Source organism: Sprattus sprattus, assembly GCF_963457725.1.
Source record: "Sprattus sprattus genome assembly, chromosome: 8".
NCBI lineage: Eukaryota > Metazoa > Chordata > Actinopteri > Clupeiformes > Clupeidae > Sprattus > Sprattus sprattus.
Window position 1 is genome coordinate 22,435,634 of NC_137927.1, and position 22,482 is coordinate 22,458,115.

Below are 22,482 nucleotides of genomic sequence, written 5' to 3' on the forward strand. Positions count from 1 at the left end.
AGTGTAGCTTTATTGTGTATCCAACTTGAATGTGTACTCCCTGTCTGTGCCTCAAAGAGACCTGAACAATTGGCATATGAACACCTATAACCCCTATACCCTATAGACAGTCTAGTAGGCCATTGTCTTAGCACCAGCTGAGAGGGTGGGTCTCATAATAATACAATGATTGAATGCTTTGCCATACGTTTTTACAGATATCTCCATCTCCAGGATAACGTTGACCCCGCCATGGCTTCATGCTCCATGTGAACTGCGAGGCCAGCTCCACCCCAGGATGTCTCCATCCCTCTCCTCTCCTCCCTCCCCATTTCTCTTTCCCCCTCCCTCCCCCTCTTCCCCTCCCTCATAATGTTTGCATACTTGAAAATTGTATTTATTGTATTTTATATCATTGATTTATATTGTTTTTGTGTGTTTGAGAGTTTTTTTTACAAATGTTATTGTTGTTTGTGTGCTCAGGGAGCAGGTTTTAATAAAACCTGCAGTTCTTACCTTCACAATGCATCTTATTTCATGTTTCTAAGTGCTACAGAGGCTTAGATATTAAGGTTTTTGTAGACGTTGACAATTCTTACTGTTTTCTCAGAAAACCCTCAGGAAATGAGGTGCTTTCTCATAGAATAGCATAGGATTTAACAGGCGTTTTTAGCAGGCGTTTTAGGCAGAAATGGGCTAGACAGAGCTGGACAGGGAAGGACCGGGGACGACTGGACAGAGCAGGACAGGGCAGGACAGGGGATGACTGGACAGAGCTGGACAGGGCAGGACTGGGGACGACTGGACAGAGCTGGACAGGGCAGGACTGGACAGAGCTGGACCAGGCAGGGAATGGACAGAGCTGGACCAGGCAGGGAATGGACAGAGCTGGACCAGGCAGGGAATGGACAGAGCTGGACAGGGCTGGACTGGACAGAGCAGGACTGGACAGAGCAGGACTGGACAGAGCTGGACCGGGCAGGACAGAGATTGGCATCTGTGAGCTCTGCTCATGAGGCTCTTGCATCATGGGTGCCACAGATTACATGCAACTCCTACATGGAAAAGCTGCTTACGGCCGGCAGTGAGATGAATTTAAAACACAACGTGCACAGACCGCCACCCCCCTACCAAACACACACACACACTCCACCCCTTCACACAAACCCGGCTTATCATTCACTGGCCTCATATCAATACAGACCAGGACTCCCTCTTACATGAGTGCACACAGCTCGCACCAGATGATTGTGTGATGCCACAGGCCAAAGGTTAACCCGAGCAGCTTGCTTATTAAACCCTCTCTCAGGTGCTGTGGCAGGAGCGCTGCTTCAGCTAAAAGCACCGGCTAAGCACACCATGGTCCTTCAGCACCAGGGACAGGCGCTTGATAACGCAAGAAGTCGAACACTCACAAACACTTTCCTTGTCCCACTGACCTAGAACTGTTGCATGATCCTATTATTGACATTTTGATAGGGCTTGTGTTTGCTTTTGTCTGCAAAGCCCTGATACGAAGTTGAACTATGGGTCTACCCAAGGCTCACCTACCATCACATGCAGGCCCTATTCTAGGAGGAAAGGGATCCGAGAGCAAAAGAACCGGCTATAGTTACAGCTCAAGATAACCAGGGGGGCTCTGAGCCCATGCAGGGCAGAGCACCCAATCCTGCTTTATCAAAGACACACAGAGAGCCGGGCAGGACACGGTAGAGGGTGCAGCTGGAGAGGCTGACACAAAGACACAAAGTCCAAATGACCATGACTGTTGCACCAAAACATGTTTCTTTGCCAGAGGAGTGCAGACGTGGCCGGTTCTACAAGCAGAGCGGAGTGCTTCAGGCTGTGCTGCCTGTCAGGGAATGTGCCGAGACCTGACCTTTGACCTCAGCTGGTCCTGACTCTCCAGGAGACACACAGTCACATGAGGACAGGCTGTGACCCTGATGGAAAGGAGGAGGAGGAGGATGACCCCGTCCTTAGAGAAGAGAGGAAAAGTGATGGGCCACAGCTGAGGGAGTACACCATGGCGTAAACACTTTCTGCCTCTCTTTTAAACACACAAACCCCATCATGCTCTCTGTTCTACCCCAACAACCACCTCCCCCCTACCCACTCCTCAAACACAACAAGATAGTGAGAAGCCCAAGGGGAGACGACACAATTCCCTATGGACGCTTTGTGAGTAGCGGTGGGGGTGTTTGGTTTGGGAGGGGAGCGGAGGAATGGAAAGGAAAGTCGGCAGCATTCAGCAACCCTGAGGTGGTCAGGCAAGCACTCATTCAGTGCCAAGCAACACCTTGAAAGACAGAAAAGAGAGGAACTTGTCATTGAGAGCTCCATAACCCAGACACTGAAGGGTCTTTTCAGCCTGCTGCCAATTAATCTGGCTGCTTCTGCTAGACTGTGAGGGAAAGCTGTTTTCCATAGAAATAAAAAAAACAGCAAAACAAAGAAAATTATACTGAAACGTGAAGAGGGAGGAATGAAGAGAGAGCGAGAGATTAAAACGAGAGACAAAAAGGGAGAGGTTGACATTCAAGCTTATTGAGAGGCAAGATATTGTTGGGACCAACCAGCCTGTTCTTCAAGACATTAAAAGGGAATGCCATACTTGAAAAACAACCTGGCAAATACATTCAGTCTCTCAAAGCTAAATGGATAATTCCAGAAAAACTTTCAAAGTTGAAAGTCTTCATATCAGCTAAAAAACAAACTTGTTGCATGTTATTATTGATATTTTTAAACTGCCATCTGGCCTCTGCTACACCTAGACTATGGTCAGTAACAACTGCTCCTGATGCTCTTCTGACAGTTGGTTGGCCAAACAATGTGGATAAACAAGCACGCTTTATCTAAGAGCAGGAGTGGCAGAAAAACAACACTGCCCTGAAGAAATCTCATGACCATAATGTGTAGCTTTGCCATTTAAAGACTAGAGAACTTTAAGCTTTCTGAACAATTGAAGGGATAAATGGAAATAATAAAGATTTTGTAGAACAGCTGATCTTTTAAATGGCTTTGTAGATGTCCAAATTATACGAAACATCAAACAGTGCTAAAATAACATTAGCCTATTACATTTAGAAACATAACTTATTTGGAGAGCTTTAGATTAGCTAACTCACTAGCTTCTCACACAATTTGGGCTGAAAATTACTAAGTGATACATTTAGCAGCGGCACTAAATGGCAGACCCTCTTAGGCCCCTTATGAAAGTCACCGTAAAAATCATTCTAGACCAACCATAATGTTATTCTGAACATTAGATTATATAAAACAGCTGAGTGATGTTAAGATATATGCCTTGGCACTCCATGCCTCCTTGTTTTAGGTGTTATAATCTCATAGGGCCAGAACAATATAAACATATAAAGGAATTCAATAAAAAAAGGCCTCTAAGACACAAATATGCCCAGCAACACATTAAACTGTCTTTTCATTTTGACTTGACATATAAACTACTTCTACTACCTAGATTAAATCAAAACGTATTGCACGTTTAAACTGCGCAGCAGCAGATTCAAACGGCAGGCAATGGTGCATGGATTCAGGCACCGCTCCAGGTGTCAGGAGAGAAGAGCGTGGATTTATGATGTGAAAAGGTGCATAATGGCTGCGCTCCCCCTGAGAAAAAAAGTCCTTCAATGGTCCTGCACCCCCAACTGAAAGAGCTGAATGGGAGTGAGAGAGCAGGCTCCTCTTTGGAGCTATCCATTAATTCCTTCCCTGCCATAGCCGTGAAAGTGACTTTGGCCATTAGAACAGCTGCAGGCTGAACAGTGAGCTGGGCTGCCGTTATGCGGATGGGGTGGAGGAGGAGGAGGAGGAGGTGAAAGAAAGGGATCATTCACGCCAGAACAGGGAGGGAGAGTAGAAGCATGCGTGGGGGACAGAAGAGAGGGGCACTGCTGCCGAGAGCCAACACAATGCCAGCGTGCTCAAAGTCTGCGCTCGCACGCTGATGGTGTACCCTTTCGGTGCCACCTGCTCTCTTGGGGCTAGCATAGGCACAGCAGGCACTAACGCCCTCCGCAGGATTAATGCGCAGCGCGCTGGCACATCATTTGGGGTAGGCCTATGCCACCGAGGCCAGCGTGACCTACATTACCCACCGTGGGACAAAAGGGAGCAGAGATGCGGCTGGGAGTCCTGCTCTTTTTAACGGCACACACGACCGACTGATGCACGCGGAGACATTACAGTCTTGGGTCCACTGCACTGGCCATTCCACTATTAAAGAGCAGAGGGGCTAAAGGCAGACGGGGAGGGAGAGGGAGAACCAGAGATAGAGGTGAATGGCAATGCGGCTCTCGCCTCAGCAGAGACAAGCAAGGACAAAGAGGTACTGTAGCAGTCTGCCTGCATACTTGCTAACCCCTCCCTCCCTCTCTGTTTCCCTCTCCGTGTCCCTTTCCTCTACCTCAATGAGTTCCCTCAGCCCTCAATGTCTGCCAGAGAGGGATTGAGGCAGACAGGTTTCACCTCCCAAAGATGACGCACAAACATGCCCAACTTATTCAGATAATCAAGCCCGCACACAATAAGCAAGACAACAAAAGCCCTGTGTGTTCATACAGGAACAAAACAGTACAGGTGGAAGACATATTAGCAGTCATTCTCTCTCTTCAGCTGGTACCTCTAATCTTAGTTTTGTCCTGGAGATCTAATCTTAATCTGGGCTCATCCTCTGACTCCTACAAGCTTGGCTCTTTGGGTTGGCCATCGGACAACAGGACAGATTCACTAAGTGACCTGAGTGCACACCTATAGGCCTCATTAACTGCCACAAACACGCTGGGAAAACTGGGCCAATACAAAACCCTCAGATCAGGGGATCTATTATCCAAAGGGGGGTGTTTCCTTGGCAACACACGAAAAAAAACGTTAATGTGTGTGTCCGTTTCTGGTGTGGTGGCATCGCCTTGCAACCTCAGGGTTTAAGCCCAGTGAGGCTCGGATACCCAGGTTCTGATGTTCCAGTGCTGGGAATAACACTGTTGGCCAAAAAGACTCTTTGTTTACTTGAGTAATGACAAAACAGTTTTTCCACATCCCCTTTTGGGGTTTCTGAACTGAAGATGACTAACAGAAAAAAAATACATGGCTAAAACTACTTCTGGGCTATGAATCAGTGTTTAGGACATAACACTGAAGCTGAAAACCTACTTTTGAGTCAACAGTTTTCCATGAAAGTATTGAGTAGGTATGCCAAGAGGCTACTTAAGAGAGCCCATTAGCTCTGGTGGGAGAAGACGCTTGTAATCTGCCTAAGTTTCCACCTATTTCCCCCTGTCTATGTTCCAGGCTAATGCCATCTCGTGTCGGTAATGTGGCCTGATCTGACCAGGTCATTTCTGCAGAACTCCTAAAGTTTCCCTGGCTTCTTTTTCAGTGCTCTTCCTTTTTCCACTCTTTAGGGAGGGGTGGGGCGCGGGTGGAGGCAGACTCAGAACTCACATAGCAACAGGCCCTGAGATCTGATTGGGTAAGAGCCTCTTGCCACAGACCTGAGTACAGTTTCCTGTGTAGGGGCCCGCAGAGGCAGAGAACATAATTCCTCCTTCTGCTCCTGTGAACTCAGCTGGTTCTCTGTACCTCCATTGTGCTTTAAAAAAAGGCCCAGATGCTAGCCAAGGATGCCGTTATTCAAAAGGGTGCAACAGAAAATACTTTTTCTTTAAAAACTGTGAATGTGAGTTAGTGTAAAGCTGAGATCACAACACGTAGCTTAAGCTTTTTATCATCCACATGAAGTTCATTAACTGCTATCTTATGCAAGGCTGCTAAATAGCTTAGGGGCTCACAGAACACCGTTTACATAATTAAACGGCATTGTGGACTGAGGCGTTACTGTCTGCCAGAGTCGGAGTATTGAGGTTCCTCCGTAGCCACATAATCTGAGATGGGGGAATGTTACACTTCCAGACCGCCATGTGTGACACTTGCAGTAAGCAGATGTGAGACTGTCTGAAGAGAGACTTAAGAGGTTTCGTCTTATAATTTGAACTCAGTTTCAGTTCCTAACCTAACCCTAATGGGTAACTCTTAGCAATCAGAGGATTTGGCATGCCTTTCACCACAATTGGTGAGTGCACCATTTTGTAAGAAGGAGCAGAAATAATAGGCCCCTTTGCCAGCAATGCAACAATGCTGCTCAAGACAGGCGATGGAAATAAGCACTTGGAGTGAGGAAGACTGAAACACAGGCAGCCTGGATCAGGCATCAGTGTGGATCATGTCATTCACACTGCCGCACTCTGCCGTAACAGGATAAGAGAGGCCTCGGGAGCAGACTGACAGCTCAGACAAAGGCTCCATATTTCAGGGCCTGCTGAGAGGCTGTGGCCTGGGTGTGGGAACCTCTGAGGGGGCGGCCGCCTCTGCCTAAGCCCACTGGTGGGATTTTGTTTTCAGCCCCTTTATGATGCTCCCCCCCCCCCCCTTTCAGCTTGTTCCACGTCTGAAGATGTGACCTCTCCCTTGCAACATCATCCCCCAATTATGCTCAAGCCACATTTTTCAGAAACAAGAGACCAGTGCAGTGGATTGCTTTGGGATGCAGAATTCTTCCACCCACTCCGTGCTCTCTTCCGTCAGTGCATATTGTTTAGGCCATTATCTTCAGATGAGGTGAGACAGAATTGTCGTTCAAACCCCTGCTTATCAAAGCCAAATGTACCTCTCGACTGACAACAAAGAGTGGCAGGAGAAAACATCCTCATGACAAGGCCTCAGTCCCCTGGGTTGGTCCAGCGCTGCTGCTCCCATTCACTCTTTGGCCCTGGGAGGTCAGTCAGTACAGAGGGACTGTCCATTTCACTTGGCAAGCCCAAATTCAGGGCTAGCTGGAGAATCCTATTTATTGTCACAGTAATGCTCATTATATAACTTGCAATCCAGCACCCTGGAGCGGGGCAGTAATCCCCCCGACTGGTCGGCCAGTTTGGTGTGTCACAGCTGAGGTGGAACAGAGAGATATGAGAGGGGAACTAGGGGATGAGGAGGCAGGCAAGGATCAGAGGGTCTAGGAAGTTGGTCAGCACAGAGCATGGCATAGCATGGTGCATCAAGATCCAACTGATCCACTGGAGAACTACTGGACAAGCCTCGGAAATGCCCAGTCGTAAAGCCCTTTGTAGCTCTACATGTGCTTCCATTACTGATTCCCCCTGTGTAATTACCTCCAGCTCGAATGAAGCTGATTGCAACACTGGGCAGGAGAGGATGAAGAGATTTCTGGGAAACATGAGTGTGTCCAAGCAGGGGGCCACAGATTTGGGGCGTGTTGGGGCATTTGCCCGGTCAGGAGGACCTGCTGTGTGCTGCTTTAGCTCCGAAGTGGGGACACGACGGCTGGTGATAAGCCACCTGTTTCCATGCTGCACACTCAGCAATTTCCAAGGCTTGGTCAGCTGGGTCTGTCTGCCCCTGGCTGGGTACGCCACATTGCTGCCAAAATAATCACATTCAGCACTCTCTCCCTGTCTTTCCCTCCACCCCCACTCGATTTCTTCTGCTCTTCGTTTGTTTAACAGGGACATCTTTCGTGGCTCTGTAGACTGAAAGTCAGGTCGTTCCGACAGTGTTCAAAGGAGCATCTATGAAATTGGTTACACAGCCCAGCAAACACCCACACTGCATTGGTTCTGTCAGCTTATCAGCAATAAGTGATGGTTGACCTTTATTCTGTCAAGAGAGCTCACACTGATGATACCTTGTAACAGATCTTTGGCTAGCTTCACACTGATGATGCCTTGTAACAGATCTATGGCTAGGGTGAGGGTCACATTGATGATACCTTGTAACAGATCTATGGCTAGCTTCACACAGATGATGCCTTGTAACAGATCTATGGCTAGCACACTGCCAGTCCAAATCCGATTTTGTTGCATATCTGATCAAAATCCGATCTTCTTGATTGACTCTCTGAATTCTATATTGCAAGTGATCCGATCCGATCTGTGTGTGGCAATCCCCACTTTCAGTCTTAGCTACATTGTTTGCTATAGTTATGACATTGAGCCCAGAGGTAAGGTTGACATTAAAAAACAACACAAAGGGAAATTAAATGAGCTTGCTCATTAAGCACATGGCAATGTCTAGAAAGACAGCATCAGAGACAGAGGAAGTTTGCCTACACCAATCAGCCATTGGCTGGCTGGCTCCCTCCCTCACTAAGCCAGCATGTTTCCTGTACGTGTGATGTACACATGACCTTTTTGTTGCATCAACATTCACTGCTAGTTTGTACAAATCGGATATCATGGCTGTTCAGACTTGCGCTCTCTAGCTCTCAGCATCAAGCCAAAAGCACTTAATAATTTCACACAGCTTTTTTGGTGACCTTTAAAAGAACAGGTGACATTCCAAACAAGATAACCACATAGTGCAGTATCAAATGCAAATTGAGAAACAAGCAAATTCTTATTTCAAGGCACATAATTTATCTTTATTTCATTGTCATATTTTATCTTCATCTAGCCTAATAATAATTAATAATATAGCCAATTTCTCACAAAACGTAGGTTACAACGATCAACTCAAATATAAATCTCCCCTAAAACTATGGTTAGATGCTGCAGTCTTGGCCACTTTAGATTCTGTCAACCACCTGATCACATTACAAGCAGAGATTAAGTCCCAAGTTCTCAGCAGAACAGTACTTTTCACATCCATACCTCCTTGAACACTACAGATCTTAAGTGTCAGCCTAACCTTTTAGGGACAGACAGGAATGGCTTCAGCCAAGTTTAAATGCCAAACCTGAAGGTTAAATGTTGATCGCTGTAGGTGCTCATTAACTAAACCTTTAAGTACAGCATGCAAAGACATAAGATTGTGCAAATGTTCTTGTACAGCACATGATCAGCTAGAACATAGTTCAACTGTGAGGACTACTGTCAACAACAGCAGCATTTCACCAACCAGTGACCTTTTTCTGCATTGCTGCGTAAGAGCTAAAGTTAATCCATCAGCCATGTTAATTTGCTGGAACTGCTAGGCGGTTCAGAGCCGACTTGAAAGGTGACAGAGAACGCCAATACCCTCAGGCCCATGTCTGAAACACACAGCTGGGACTGTGATGCTATCTGGGGTGGCTGGTTGTGTTTGAACAAGAGGCTGTGGACTTATGCAACCCCAGTGCTGAGGAGAGAGCTGGGTGTTAACCCAAAGCTCAGAACTTACTGAATGCTCTTTCACTGCATCTGGTCTTCCCATACTGCACCCCCATGTCAAGGTCATCCAATCAGACATAATAGCAAACCTCCACTGAAACAAAGGCTGACCCTACTGAGCTTCTCAAAGCTCCAGACCTAATCAGAAGTGGAGTGTGGCATGTGGGCTGAAGAGTGCTCAACTCCGCTGATGTCACTGCTCATTAAAATGGACAGTTCCTTATTCAGATGCATCCCATGCTAACCACCAACAGTGCTACTGAGAGACCAGTCAGACAAAAAAACATCGCTTCTTTAAAAAGTCCTCATGTTTTTGCCCTTGTTTACATTAGAGACCCTCATGATCTCACATTAAAGGGTTTAATTTAAAAAACTGAGCAACTCAACTCAACATCCGGCAATTAGGCCATCAGAAGCCAACAGTGCTTTCCTCAACTCATTCAACTGAAACACTTTCCAATTGCTGAGAACCCTTACTGTTAAATATATTTAAACTCCAAATGGCTTTTATTTGTGTTCCACACCCTGCTGCAAACAGAACATTGTAAAATGTTTCCCAACGCCAACCATTTCCACTTAAAACACTGGCAGATGCAGAACGCTCATTTGAGTTTCTATAAAATCATGAGAAAAACCAGGAGATTAAACAACAGGAGACCTAAAACTATGGGAATTCACAGACCGAGAGATTGCACATTGAAGCTGTTTAAATGAAACACAGGCCGAGAGATTGCACATTGAAGCTAAATGAAACACAGACCGAGAGATTGCACATTGAAGCTAAATGAAACACAGACCGAGAGATTGCACATTGAGGCTGTATAACTGACACAGTTACACAAAGGGCAGCAATATTTTCACAGACAAAAAAAGCAACGGAGGGGCCCTTTTCTATTTCTGCCCCTCTTGGCTGGCAGGGCTGTCGGGCTCCTACTGGTGCACCCGTGGCTTTGTGCTCGTCAGATGGCTGGCATGCTGATGGTGGCAGGGCGGGGTGCTGAGAAGCGGCAGGCCCAGATGGCCTCTCCTCCACCCAGTGCCATCTCTTCACACACATCCATGCGGTGAGCGCGCCAGGCCGCCAGGGCTTCATGGCGAGACCACCACCACACAGGAAGTGAGATCATCACCCTGACAGTTGAGAGGGAGAGAGGCACGTGCAGTCAGGGCTACCAAGGAGGGGGGGGGAGCATGACGACAGGCCTCTGGTCGCTATGGAAAAGCATCACTGGGAATAATGGAGATGGGCTTTAATGGCCTCAGGTTTACTTTACACCTGTGCAGACTAGTTAAGTCCAAGAGCAGTTTCATCTGTACATTGTGTCACATTGCAAACCCTCTCAAACAGGTTCATCACAGCCCTGCTGAGTGTCATGAGAAAAGTGAATAGCTCACAAAAACATCCAGAGCCAGATCAAGCACACACAATGGCAGTGGTTTATAAATGCCATGGATGATTGATGACAGAGAGAGAATAGGCTAGGCTTGGTCCAGACTACATATGACCTGGTTTGATCACTTAATTATTCTTAAACCATCTTGCTAGAGCTATGGCGGTTTTCAAAAGAAATATATACCTCAGGCATGTTCCTGCTCAATGAGATTGAGATATGACATTGTTTGCACGTCTGTCAGCCTGAGATGTCACAGATTTCAAGAGGTTGTTTCCTCCTGCTCTCCACAGCTACACTCAGGTCTGTCTGCGCATGGTGCACATGACGCAAATGTCTTCACCAGGATGCCTGCACGCACAGCACCAAAATATTATGTCTGCGTGGGCAAGTGCACCTTGACTGCGCATGCATGCAAGTTTTAAAGCACTGGCTCAGGGTCAAAAGAAAACTCAACTTATTTATGCTCTTTATTAATTTTCCATTTAGTTATTCATTCATTCATTAACAGTACAGATTCACATTTTCATTAGTATGCTCCCTGGGAATACAACTTCTGGAGACCTGCTGATAAAACAAGAGAGATTTGTCTCGAATCAAAGCTGATTAGATTACGGGCAACGGTATTCGAAGGTAAGTAGTCATTACGATTTAGATAAAGAGCAGAGAAAAATAGACCTTTAAAAATGGCTCTTTGCTGTAGATTCACATGACATAGAGAGATTATTTCAAACACTGTGATTGAGCTAATGTGCTGAGAGACGTGTCCATAACAGAAAAACTGGCGTACTTTGGAGAAACAAAAGTGTGCGCATCCACGTTGTGCGAACGCAGCTGTTTTGGAATGTACTTATACCTTAAGGTCCAGCCACTGGTGACACCCGGACCATGAGCAGCTGTTAACGAGCCTAATCACCCTACGCTGAGGGGGAGGGGTGGTTCCCTGTGACGACCTGTTACAGCCTCAACAGGAAACTGACAAATAACAAACATGATAACTAAACAAAGAGAAAGCCTGACACCTTTCTTTTCCTCGCACAAACCCTTTTGTGTTCATTAACAGCTTACCACTGCTATACAGGCAGGTTTTGCTGCCTCCAAAACTATGAGTAACAATGACATCATCTGTTAACTCCTTTCTTTCTTTCTCTCTCTCTCCAACACACACACAAACACACTCACACAGACACAGACAGAAACACACACACACACACACCCTCTCACTGTTTCTGAAAGACACTCACTCACTCACCTCACTCACCTCACTCACCTCACTCACCTCACTCACACACACACACACACACACACACACACACACACACACACACACACACACACACACACACACACACACACACACACACACACACACACACACACAGACACAGACACACACACACACACAGACAGACAGACAGATGGAAAAAAACAAGTCTTCACGTGGCCAACGAGATCAATGTAAACAGTGACGCACAGTTCTACGTAGACCTAGCCTATATGACAAATGGATCACTGCACAACTGGAGCCATTGTGTTTAAGGGCTAATGAACTGAGAATGCAGAACTTGTCACTAGTCATCACGAGGAAGAACAAAGTCTTTGTAAAATGTGAGAAAACAGGGCTCATCTGAAAAGATAACATTCTGGCACTCATTCAAAGAAGAACAGCTCTGATCATGTGCCAGCCCAAGGCAATTCCCAACAGAAATGTTTTCATACCAAAGAAACCTAAAATCATCAAATGGCCATATTTGTATCCAGTCAGAGAAGACACACATTCATCTTGTAAACGGACTTATTCAGTTTTTAAGGCTGACTTTTCACATTATAACCTGGTGGTCTGTGGGAGCCAAACGGTCCTAAAAAAGAGGTTTGCAATGGAAGTGTCATCTTTATTCCATTTTATCTTCATCTGGATCTCTTGAACCAGGAGTTTGTTTTGGTTTCACACATACCCTACTAAGGGTGGGGGAATAACACACTACAGGCCCCAGACCTGTGCCAAATTAGCGTGAAACTGCATATGTTGGCTCTATCCACAGCTTGTGAACAACAACACTACACTGAGACTCAACAGACCATCAGCACATGCGTACAGAGGGACCTTGGAACAGCACAGCCTGCTATTTCCATTAGAGGAACAGTACCATGTGTTCCACATAACAATAGCACCAAGAAGCATGTCATATGGGAGCCGCTCCAAAGAGTCGCTCTTTTCCTTCTTACTCTCTTTTACTGCAATCGCGTTTTATTATTAGCACCATGAAATAGAACCGACAGGATCTAATCTTGGAAGTAGCAAGAGACAGGCAGGAACTGATTCTAAACTGAAAAGGCAAACTGAGGCCTAGTGCTTTGTTTGGCTATAGGGCAAAGAACACATGGCAATGTTGCCTAGTAAGGCCAAGCAGTTTACAGCTGTTCAGACTGCAGGGTAGCTATGACTAGCGCATGAGGGCTCAAACTTGGTCACTAGCCACAATTCTGAGCTGAAGACAATTGAATCCTGCCTTTTCTCATGGGGGAGGTCAGGCATGCCATCACACTACCAAACATTCACTTCTGCTGGCGGTACTTAACAAAAAAACATGCTGAAACACACATGAGCCACATAGGTTAGAGGTAAGTATCCACTTGGGTTAGGCCTATATTGTCATAAACAAATCAAAACAAAAGAAAATGAAATTCTATACACTTCCAAGTCCAAAGACTGACGCTGTTGACTGATTGCTTTACATCACTAATTCAATCACGTATTAAAGAGGCCAGTTGACGATGTTATTTTTCCAGGACAAATCATTCAACACCTTCCAATCTCCTTTGAATGTCAAGTTGTTGGTTTGAACAGCATCACTGACAACAGATGATGGCGACGTTTTGGCACACATTTGTTGTTATATTGCCTAAAAAAAAGCTTGTCTGTAGCCTATGTCAGCTACAGACGAAGATATCCTATTTTAAAAATGTACTATGTAATCGTCGATTGGTTGTTGAACCGCACCAGGCCGATGTGAACAACGGGCTTCGTGAACAAAACACAAACACAGTCCACTTTCCGATACGTGTACAGTAGCCTCAAAGCCACACAGGCAGCCTGCTCAGCTGTTCAGTGGGGTCGCTGTGTAGCAAGAAAATCAGGACGCTTTGTTCCCCAATTTCGCTTTGAGAACAATTGAATCCAGGCTATATGTTTTCATTTGAGAGAATACACATCCATCACATGTTTTTATATTATCAATAGAGAGGAGCAACATGCCAGAGGCCACTGACATGTTAACTGGAACAAAGGCATCGCTATTGACATGTACCCATTTGTGTTGTTAACCAGCTGTTACATCATATCTGCCCTTAGACAGAGTGAAGGCATCTTATTTGAAAGCACACATTTTCAGAACAAGCAGTTACCGTTAAGATAGTCTGTGTCAGAGGTCACTTCAATGAAGCAGTGTCCATCTGACAAATGGTTAGATAGTTCTCTTAATTCGTTAGTTCAATCTTGTTTTGGTATTTACCTCGGTCGGGTTTCATGTTCGCCAGCTTGACGTTTAACAGGAGTTCCCAAGGCTTCACTCTTCCGTTTGCAGAACGGCAGTTCTCTTGTCTGCCTAACTTGAGCTTGCTATTTAATAACCTGCTTTGGTGGCACAGGTAGACAGCGTTTGCCCAGACTTGTTCCAAGTTGATTCTGAAGTAGTAGTTGGCTAACTATCTAGCTAACTAAATGGAGCGATGTAACGTCAGCTAACGTTACTGTCCCCCTCACAAACAACGTCTCCCTAAAAAACTAATCCATCAATTCGTGTGAGAACTGATCGCTAGCTAGCACCCCAAAGAGAAAGACATTAGCTTCTCAGTTTGATAAACTGTTAACTGGAAAACTACGACGCTGACCAAGTCGTTAGCCTAGCAGCTATTGCCTGGACCACAAACAGATACATCGTTTGGCAGCCGTTTCATTCCACTACTCGGCCCCCCAAACCCAAGCTGCGAGGCTTTTGCCTAGCCTGCGACACAACTAACAAACAAGAAATCTAAACTAAAGATAGAGGCATCTGAAGATGACCCTGCGAACCATCCCAACCCCCACGCACAGGTAGAGCAAGCAATTCTGCTCGCTATTCCGACTGCTTCTTCGAATGCAAACCCTTTCTCAACGGATTATTCTTTCCATTATGTGACGCTAACGTTATGTTATGACAATGCACCTAACACCCTCTCCATCTACTAAGAAAATCATAGCTTTATGTAGTACTGTCTTCTTTTTTTGTATCCCTCACCAAACGCTAATCTCCTTTTCATATAGCTGTCTAGATCTGGATGTTGACGCAGCCCTCAAGTTTTAACCAGCGCTATGAGACTGTCTACCAAAGCCCGCAAGTCGTGATACTTCAGATGACGTCAAATACCCGAACTTGTCTAAATCCCTCTCGATACTGACAACGAAGCTCGCGAGCAATGGTTTGCTGGACACGCTTCATCACAAGGCTAGTCTTTGTCACAAATTCGTGGCTTTGCTTCTGCTGCCCCTAACTGCTTGTCAAAACATATCAAGCCAGCCTGCTTGAATCACGTGGCCCAACAACAGCTCTCCTCCTCTCGTCACTTCCCTACTTCAGCCCTCGAGTGAACCTGCTACCATGGTAACTAGGCAACATAAACCCGCCTCGTCGCTGAGACTTTTCGTGTGTGATTTCTTGCTTCGTTTGAATTTAAGATATAGCATTTTAAACAACATTATGTCAAATCGTATCAGGTCAGGAAGAACAAGAGGCACGTTTACATTAAATAATGTCGGTGGTCGTCTCGCCATGACTTTGTGGATGATTTCTTACAGTCTAGCCTACCTACGCCTAGGCTATATTGAAGTTTATAGCTTTGGTATCTATCAGTCTACTCTCGGCTAACACCAAATAACAAGCGATACTAACACGTCTATTTCTTTTCTCACGTGTGTACAATGAGAATTGATTCACTTTATTCAAATTCAGTATTTGCAAATGCAGGGATGCATATCGGTGTCACGTGCATTGTAGGCTTAACATTGACGTGTGGTGGGCTGACTAAAGTGATTGAATGGAGCTTGTTCTTGTCATTTTCGTTATCTATGAAGAGTCTTGTTGATGTGATAGCCTACCTCGTTTATTATGTAGTCTGATCTTTTGATTGAAGGTGCAGTTTATTTGTTGCATACCTGCTTGTCCTGCTTTGTTGCATACCTCCTGCTTGTGTTGTTCATCCCCACAGTGCTTAACTTGTTTTCTGTTTCTCCTCTATATCACCCCTCCCTTGCCCAATCACGTTGTCAATTTCTTATTAATATACAGTATATCTCTCTCCTTGACCCTTGTTTTTCAGATGACCAGCCTCCTTTTTGAGCTGAGTTATGGTCAAGACACACATAGCATTCCATATAAATCAAAACGAAATAATTCACATATTATTTTAATTAAATTATTTTTAAAAAATGGGTTACTTAATGCCACATGCTAGTTTGTCTTGAGTTGTAGCTATAGTCGATGTCTTTGCTTAGATGAATTCAGGCCTGGCATTGTTAGATACTACCATCTAGTGGCCATAAGAAGTCAGTAAACTGGTAGCTGATTTTGTGGCAGGTCTATCATCAGGGCTGTTTCATGTTGTGTTGTAGGCTATCAGTTTGTACTTCTAATACTCTAGATTCAACACTTGCACAACATTTATGTTTCTATTGTGACATACAACAATCAACCTGTCCAGTTGAATATATGTATTCATAGATCCCAAGTGACGTCTTTGGGACCCATTAATTCAAAATATTTGTAAAACAATAGACAAATCCACACTGAAATAATTTGCAGGACACGTCTGGGAGGGTTGTCTGAAAATGGAAAAGCAGCTCATTTAACAATGTTAGAGACCAGTTTAATTTAATAAGCCTAATATTTGTAAATAATAACCCAATCAGAAAATATACTTATACACAATACAGGAATACTTCTTTTTACCACAAAGAAATCAATGAAACGAGAAGAAACAACTGATCCAATTAGCTGATGAAAACATTCATGGGTTGGACTCTGTCAGAGGCTATTCTGGTGTCTATTTAAATGTCACTTACCCTTGGCTCTCCCAACATATTCTGATTCAGTCTGATTTAGATTTTATACCTGAAATAAACCAGCAAACATCTGTGAAAATGGCTGGTGTGGATGCTGGACCAGCTGAGGAGGTTAATGAATTGATCAGAGATCATGTATTCGTCTGTGGAAGTTTGTTACCACTTGAATACAATACAATCTATGTTTCAATGTCAACACAGAGACTATTGGTGTGTGAATAAAGCAGGAGTACGTGAGGTCAGTGACTGTGAGGATAAGGACTCTGTGAACCTCTGTAAGTGTTTTGTTCTGTGATGTTAAGTGTTTTGTTCTCTGATGTTTAGTCTTTTGTTCTGTGATGTTAAGTGTTTAGTTCTGAGATGTTATGTGTTTTGCTAGAAGCTAAGGTACCACTATGTTTGGAATAACTGTAATAAGGGTCCATTTGCAGATGTGTCTGTTTACCTCAATAACTGTACAGAAACTAGAAGAAGGGACCAGCAGAAGAGAAAGGTAAACTATGTCCGTTGAAACAGTAATTTTCTTTACAGTTATTGAGGTAAATAGGTCTGTCTCTGTAGGGATCCCTCTGGATGGATGGTGTCAGACACTTACAACAACATTATGAGCCTGTCAGTGTAGAAAAGCAAGCAGTTTACTTTGACACGTATGTTATTCCCATAGGATTACATTGAATAGCCGTTTTGCAGTCATCTAACTCAACACTGGACCGTTTTTTTTAATAGTTTTTGTCCCTAGTAAAAATGTAGACTCAAAGAAATGAGAACATAGGCTTAATAAAATACTGGAGTTCCCCTTTAAGGGTGTGTGTAGTAGATGGCTCCAAGTTGAGCTTTTTGCATTAGGTTATGTATCTTCAGGCAGATGGGAGAAGTGTGAGTTGAAGGCTGCCTGGGTGTTCAGGATCATGTGCTTCATGGCAGAAACTGTGCCAAATGGCCATAGAGTATAGACAGAGCAGATTGGGTGTGGGAAGGCTGAGAAGTTTTGTGGTTGTATCTGCCACCCTAAAAAAGTCTGTTTGTTTTTTTGTCACTGTTCACATATCATAGAAACGAATGCAACAACTGATTCAGTGATACTGCAGTGAAGGTCCTAGAGGAGGTATGATGATAACGATGATAACCTTAATCTTAAATATGCTGTGTGCCAGTAAAATGTCTGCATAGCTAGAATTAGTAAAGGTATAAGCTTGCCGACTGGTTTTATCCCCGGATACTTAAGGGAGACTAGGTACAGCTGTCAGCTCCTATCTAACGTAGTGCGCTGAAGCTCACAGACAGCGCATAATGGCATCATTGTGCTACGTTCAGAGTTTCTGCTTGTGTGTCAATCTCTGTTAAAAGTTATAGACTTCTATAGAAGTCGTTTTGTGGGGCAAATTCTTCACTTTTACAGTTTGTACAATATTTTGACTGCACAATTATCAGGTGGTCGTAGCACGGTGTTGGTCGCAAAAATTAAAAATGCTATAGTTACAAAGAATGAAGTGACAAATATAAATAACTTGAGCATTAAATTCAAACCAGAACTAGATAACAAACATTCAACAGAATATCTGTCCATTTCTAACCAAACAGTTTTTGTAATTGGCATTAATAGTAACGATACATTTGATCACTTAATACTTGTAAGATACTGAACTTTAAAATTCTTATTAAAAACGCATGTTGCCACCCAACCCCACACACATTAGGACCCATCTCTGTACTAAAATTATGTTACCCAGCTAGCATCACTTACCACAGACTTCCAAATGTCATTTTAAATATAGCTTATTCCTACCTCGCTGAACTGAGATTAATACATTTTAAATATCTCTCTAACACCGGCCTATAATATATTTAATGGTGGACCATTTGTTTTTGTTTTGACACAGCAAAATTGAAAAGTTGTCCTCACCTCAACTATTCAGACCTTTGGTTGTTTTGACAGACTGGTTGTGTTCAGGTCAAGTGGTCAATCATTTTAATGTTCGAGTTTTGTGGCAGAAACCTGTAGGGCCTGGAAATGAACTCTGTGTCAACCCTTGTGCCAACCAACCCCTCTCTCCCCTACCTAGTGTCCCTTAACGGTTCTCAGCCTCCGTGTGTTTGGTGGTCCTGTGATGGAGAGATAAACACACACGCCACACAGACTATTGGCAAGTTTTCTCGAATATTAAATCCTGTGAAAATATAAGAAGAGTTTTTACAGCCCAGTGTAGTACGTCACTAACATTCATTAGTCAGCAAGCTGGCTACCTATTATCAGTGCCAGTTCTGCAGTTTTTGGTGTTCACAAGGCATGTCTGTTCACTTTAATCAAGTTCAGATGCTAGTTTTTGAAAAGAACTCTGTAAAGATCTCTCCTGAAAGATCATCATGGTGATTTGACACTGATCTTTATTATGCTGTGGTATTTTACAGGGTTGAAAGCTAAAATTAAGTCAGATAGATTAGGTCATGCATTTAATCATGGCCCTGCTCATAGGTGGAGCTTCAACCATCTCACTGCCTGCGGCTTCATTGGCAATACAGCACACCTGCTGCCTTTGAAGGCTCACATAGTTTTATCTGAAAATGGTGTGCACCATTTTGTGCACAGTTTTCAGGTTGAACGACATGTTTCCTCGATTCCTTTGATTTAGGACAGTATGTTTTCTGTTGTTTGGTGGTGTCAGAGGTGTTACCCAATCAGCAGTGACACGTTTACAGTGCACACAATAGATCAAGTTAAAGTCCGTGTTAAAAAAGATGAAAAAAAAAATAACACGTCGGCCTAGCCTAGACCCAATTTAATCAGGCTCCAAAACACCCTTGAAAAGAATGCAAAGAATGGCCCTCTGTTTGTGTGTTCGTAGTGTTACGCAGTTCATGTTTGACCACCATGTTCAAAGTTGGCCGGCCTTCTTCACTCCTGTTGTGGTTTTGCCCCCTTTTGAGTCCTCACATCAATGGTGTTTGCTGATCTTTTGTCACAAACCACTAATTACATGTGTTTTACTACAAATAAGGCTTTTTTAATTGCAATGAATGGGAAGCCTATAGTTACATTTCTGTTTAAACAAACATAGACAACAAAGACAAACATATTTCATAACAGTCAGCAAACACTGTAAGTTCAGTCAGAATTTGTGTAGGAGACATGGCACTCTATCATCTGTACCTTCCTTCTGTTGGTAGGGAAAGTGTGAATGATCCAAGTGTGCTGTCAAATGGCTGTAAATACAACACATCATGAGTATGACCAATGATTGTAGGGACAATAGGAGAATGATTATTGGGGGTTTGATTGTGGCCGTCTCTCTTATTGCTGAAACTGACACGTTTCAAAATCTCAAGAGCCGCTTAAGCAAAAAGAAATGAAATGCGGTGTGCTCAACTTCATTTCTTGAAGTTCCATTTGGCTGTATCAACAAAAATGTCACCAAGAGCCAATAAATGGTGATGTAAAGGCTCAAACTTTCATGAAATGTTGCGGGCTCATTCATAACAGCATACTGAAGCTATTTACCCAAAATAAATCAGCCACCATGCCACTGCAGCAACCTATCTTAAACATTAATTTGTCTTTAAATCCTTATGTAACATGTACAGAAAAATCATATGTCCTTGAATGTCTAGCATGTGTGTATGTATCTCTCTCTCTCTCTTTCTCTCTCTGTGTTTGTGTGTGTGTGGATATGGGTGTGTGTGTGTGTATGTGTGTGTGTGTGTGTGTGTGTGTGTGGATGTGGGTGTGTGTGGATGTGGGTGTGTGTGTGTGTGTGTGGGAGTTAAGTGCCCCCAGTGAGATTTTCAGATTCAGATTCTAAGGGTTTCTGAGGGGCTCTAGTCGTGATCGGGGATCTTCAGATTTGGAAAACCCTTTTTCCATATAAAAGTCTGGTCAATTAACATTTTGTAGTGCACTTAGTTACAGTGCATACAAGGAAATTGCATTAAAAAAACAAGATTGCATATGCTGTTGATGCTATAATTATGCAGATCATGCCTTGATAATCTTCTATCATGTCAGGCAACCAAACCTTTTTTCCATTCTGCAAATAGTGAATGACATTAATGCGATATGTTCAGCAAGCCCTCCTTGTTTGAGTGGTTGTGTTGGGCCAGGCTGGGTCAGTGACAAGATATGCTGCGCTAGAAACAAGATGAACAAACAGTACACAGCTACTGCCTGTGGTATTAATCTAGTCAATCCTGTATGATGGGCAATTCAAGTGTCTTTTTATTTTGTCCATTAATATGCAATTTGCTTGGCAATCCAAACATATGAATATAGCTTATTGCATCAAGTGTTGATGTGGTGTGATTCCTGTAGGCAATTTACAGGTAATAAACATGTCATGTAGTCAGGGTGGTAGGACTGTGACTTGCTTCTTGCTGTGTGGGATGTGCAGGCCTGGGAGTTAGAGGGCCCAGGAGGCTTTCGTTTCCATGGGCCCTTGATTTCATAATCCATCCATTCTTATGTTCTCACTTTGTGCAGCGGCCATATTATGCATTGATATGCGGAATGTCTAGGTATATGGGGTCCAGGTTTTACTGCAGTGAACATTTGAGACCTCTGGTGTGGTGTGTATCCAGATGTAACAACTCCTTTGATCCATAGTAGAAATATGAAATATGAGATGCTTTTTACTGGATGACCCAGGGAAGTTGCTTAAATGTTAACTAGCCTGTAAGCTTGCCATCCAATACAGTACATTTAAAAGGACTTGGAGACAATATAGCAGTACTGATATGTGCTTCATATGAAACCCACAATATGGCACAATATACCTAGCATTGTGGTTGTCATTTTAATTAGTTTGTTATTTCTTGACTTATAAATATTGACTATTAACTTATAACTATTAAAAAAACATGCATAGTAAAGCCCCTTCGTAACAAGTAAGAATTAGGATCATTTAAGTGAGCAGCATATTGTGGGAGCAGAGATGCCCATGCCATAAACATGCTTTTTTTGTGAGATTTGCAAACTTACAACATGGACCTGAATCTAAAAATATCAGGCTTGGTCTTTAAAGAGTCCTGTGAATCACATCAAGTCACATTAAGCTTACTGTCCAACTCATCTTCACATAGTGACTTATTTGGTCCTTGATTCATGCTGAGTCACCCTCTCAAACATCTTTGTACATATGTGGAAAAATTGCAAAAGAGTCTGTTTTTGATATGCTGGAAAACCAACCATTTTTTATTTTTCTACATTTTTGTGACTACAGAAATGCTGAAACATTTTAACACTGAAAAAAGCATGATGACATCATCACTTGCTTCTCTTTTTCTTTTCTTTTTGTCCTTTTTTTCTTTTTTTTTTTTTTGCTTAGCAAACACAGCAGATGATATTGCACGGCATAGGGAGAACAGTAGCAAAAGCAGAGAGACAGAAAGAAAACTGTAAAAAAGGAAATGACAAATCAAAAACCATGAAGCATTACAAAGATACCACCTGGGAGAAACACCTATTGTGCTGCTCTAGTTCACCAGACACAAAACACAGAAGATGCTTTTGGATAGGATAGACATATGCATTGAAAGGAGGGAGACAGAGAGAGAGAGAGAGGGAGAAAGAGAGAGAGAGAGGGAGAGAGAGAGAGAAACAAACTGGTGAAAATAACTGTGATGTGCTGTAACTGCCACTCAATTTGGAAAGCAAATGCAGATGCAGAAACAGCTACTGTCTGTTGAAAATGTCAGCAAGTTTATTATTCATTTCTATCAAAATCTTCCACCTTCTTTGTATTAATCATCGCTGGAAGAAGTCCCCCTTGGACGCTAGTCAAAATCAAGCCATCATGTTTGTTTTCCAGATGATTGTCTTAGGCGCTCTTGGTATTGTTATGTTTCA

At 43.5% G+C, this 22,482-nt stretch overlaps 1 protein-coding gene across 1 annotated transcript in view; it reads right to left on the reverse strand.

Moving 5' to 3' along the window:
* atosa (atos homolog A) overlaps positions 1 to 15,069 on the reverse strand; it is a 31,295-nt gene extending 16,226 nt beyond the window's left edge. The window contains exon 1 of the mRNA XM_080843177.1: positions 14,062 to 15,069. Coding sequence (XP_080699303.1) covers positions 14,062 to 14,077 — 16 coding nt within the window. The 5' untranslated portion in view covers positions 14,078 to 15,069. The remainder of the gene's footprint in view (positions 1 to 14,061) is intronic.
* Positions 15,070 to 22,482: the final 7,413 nt, after the last annotated feature.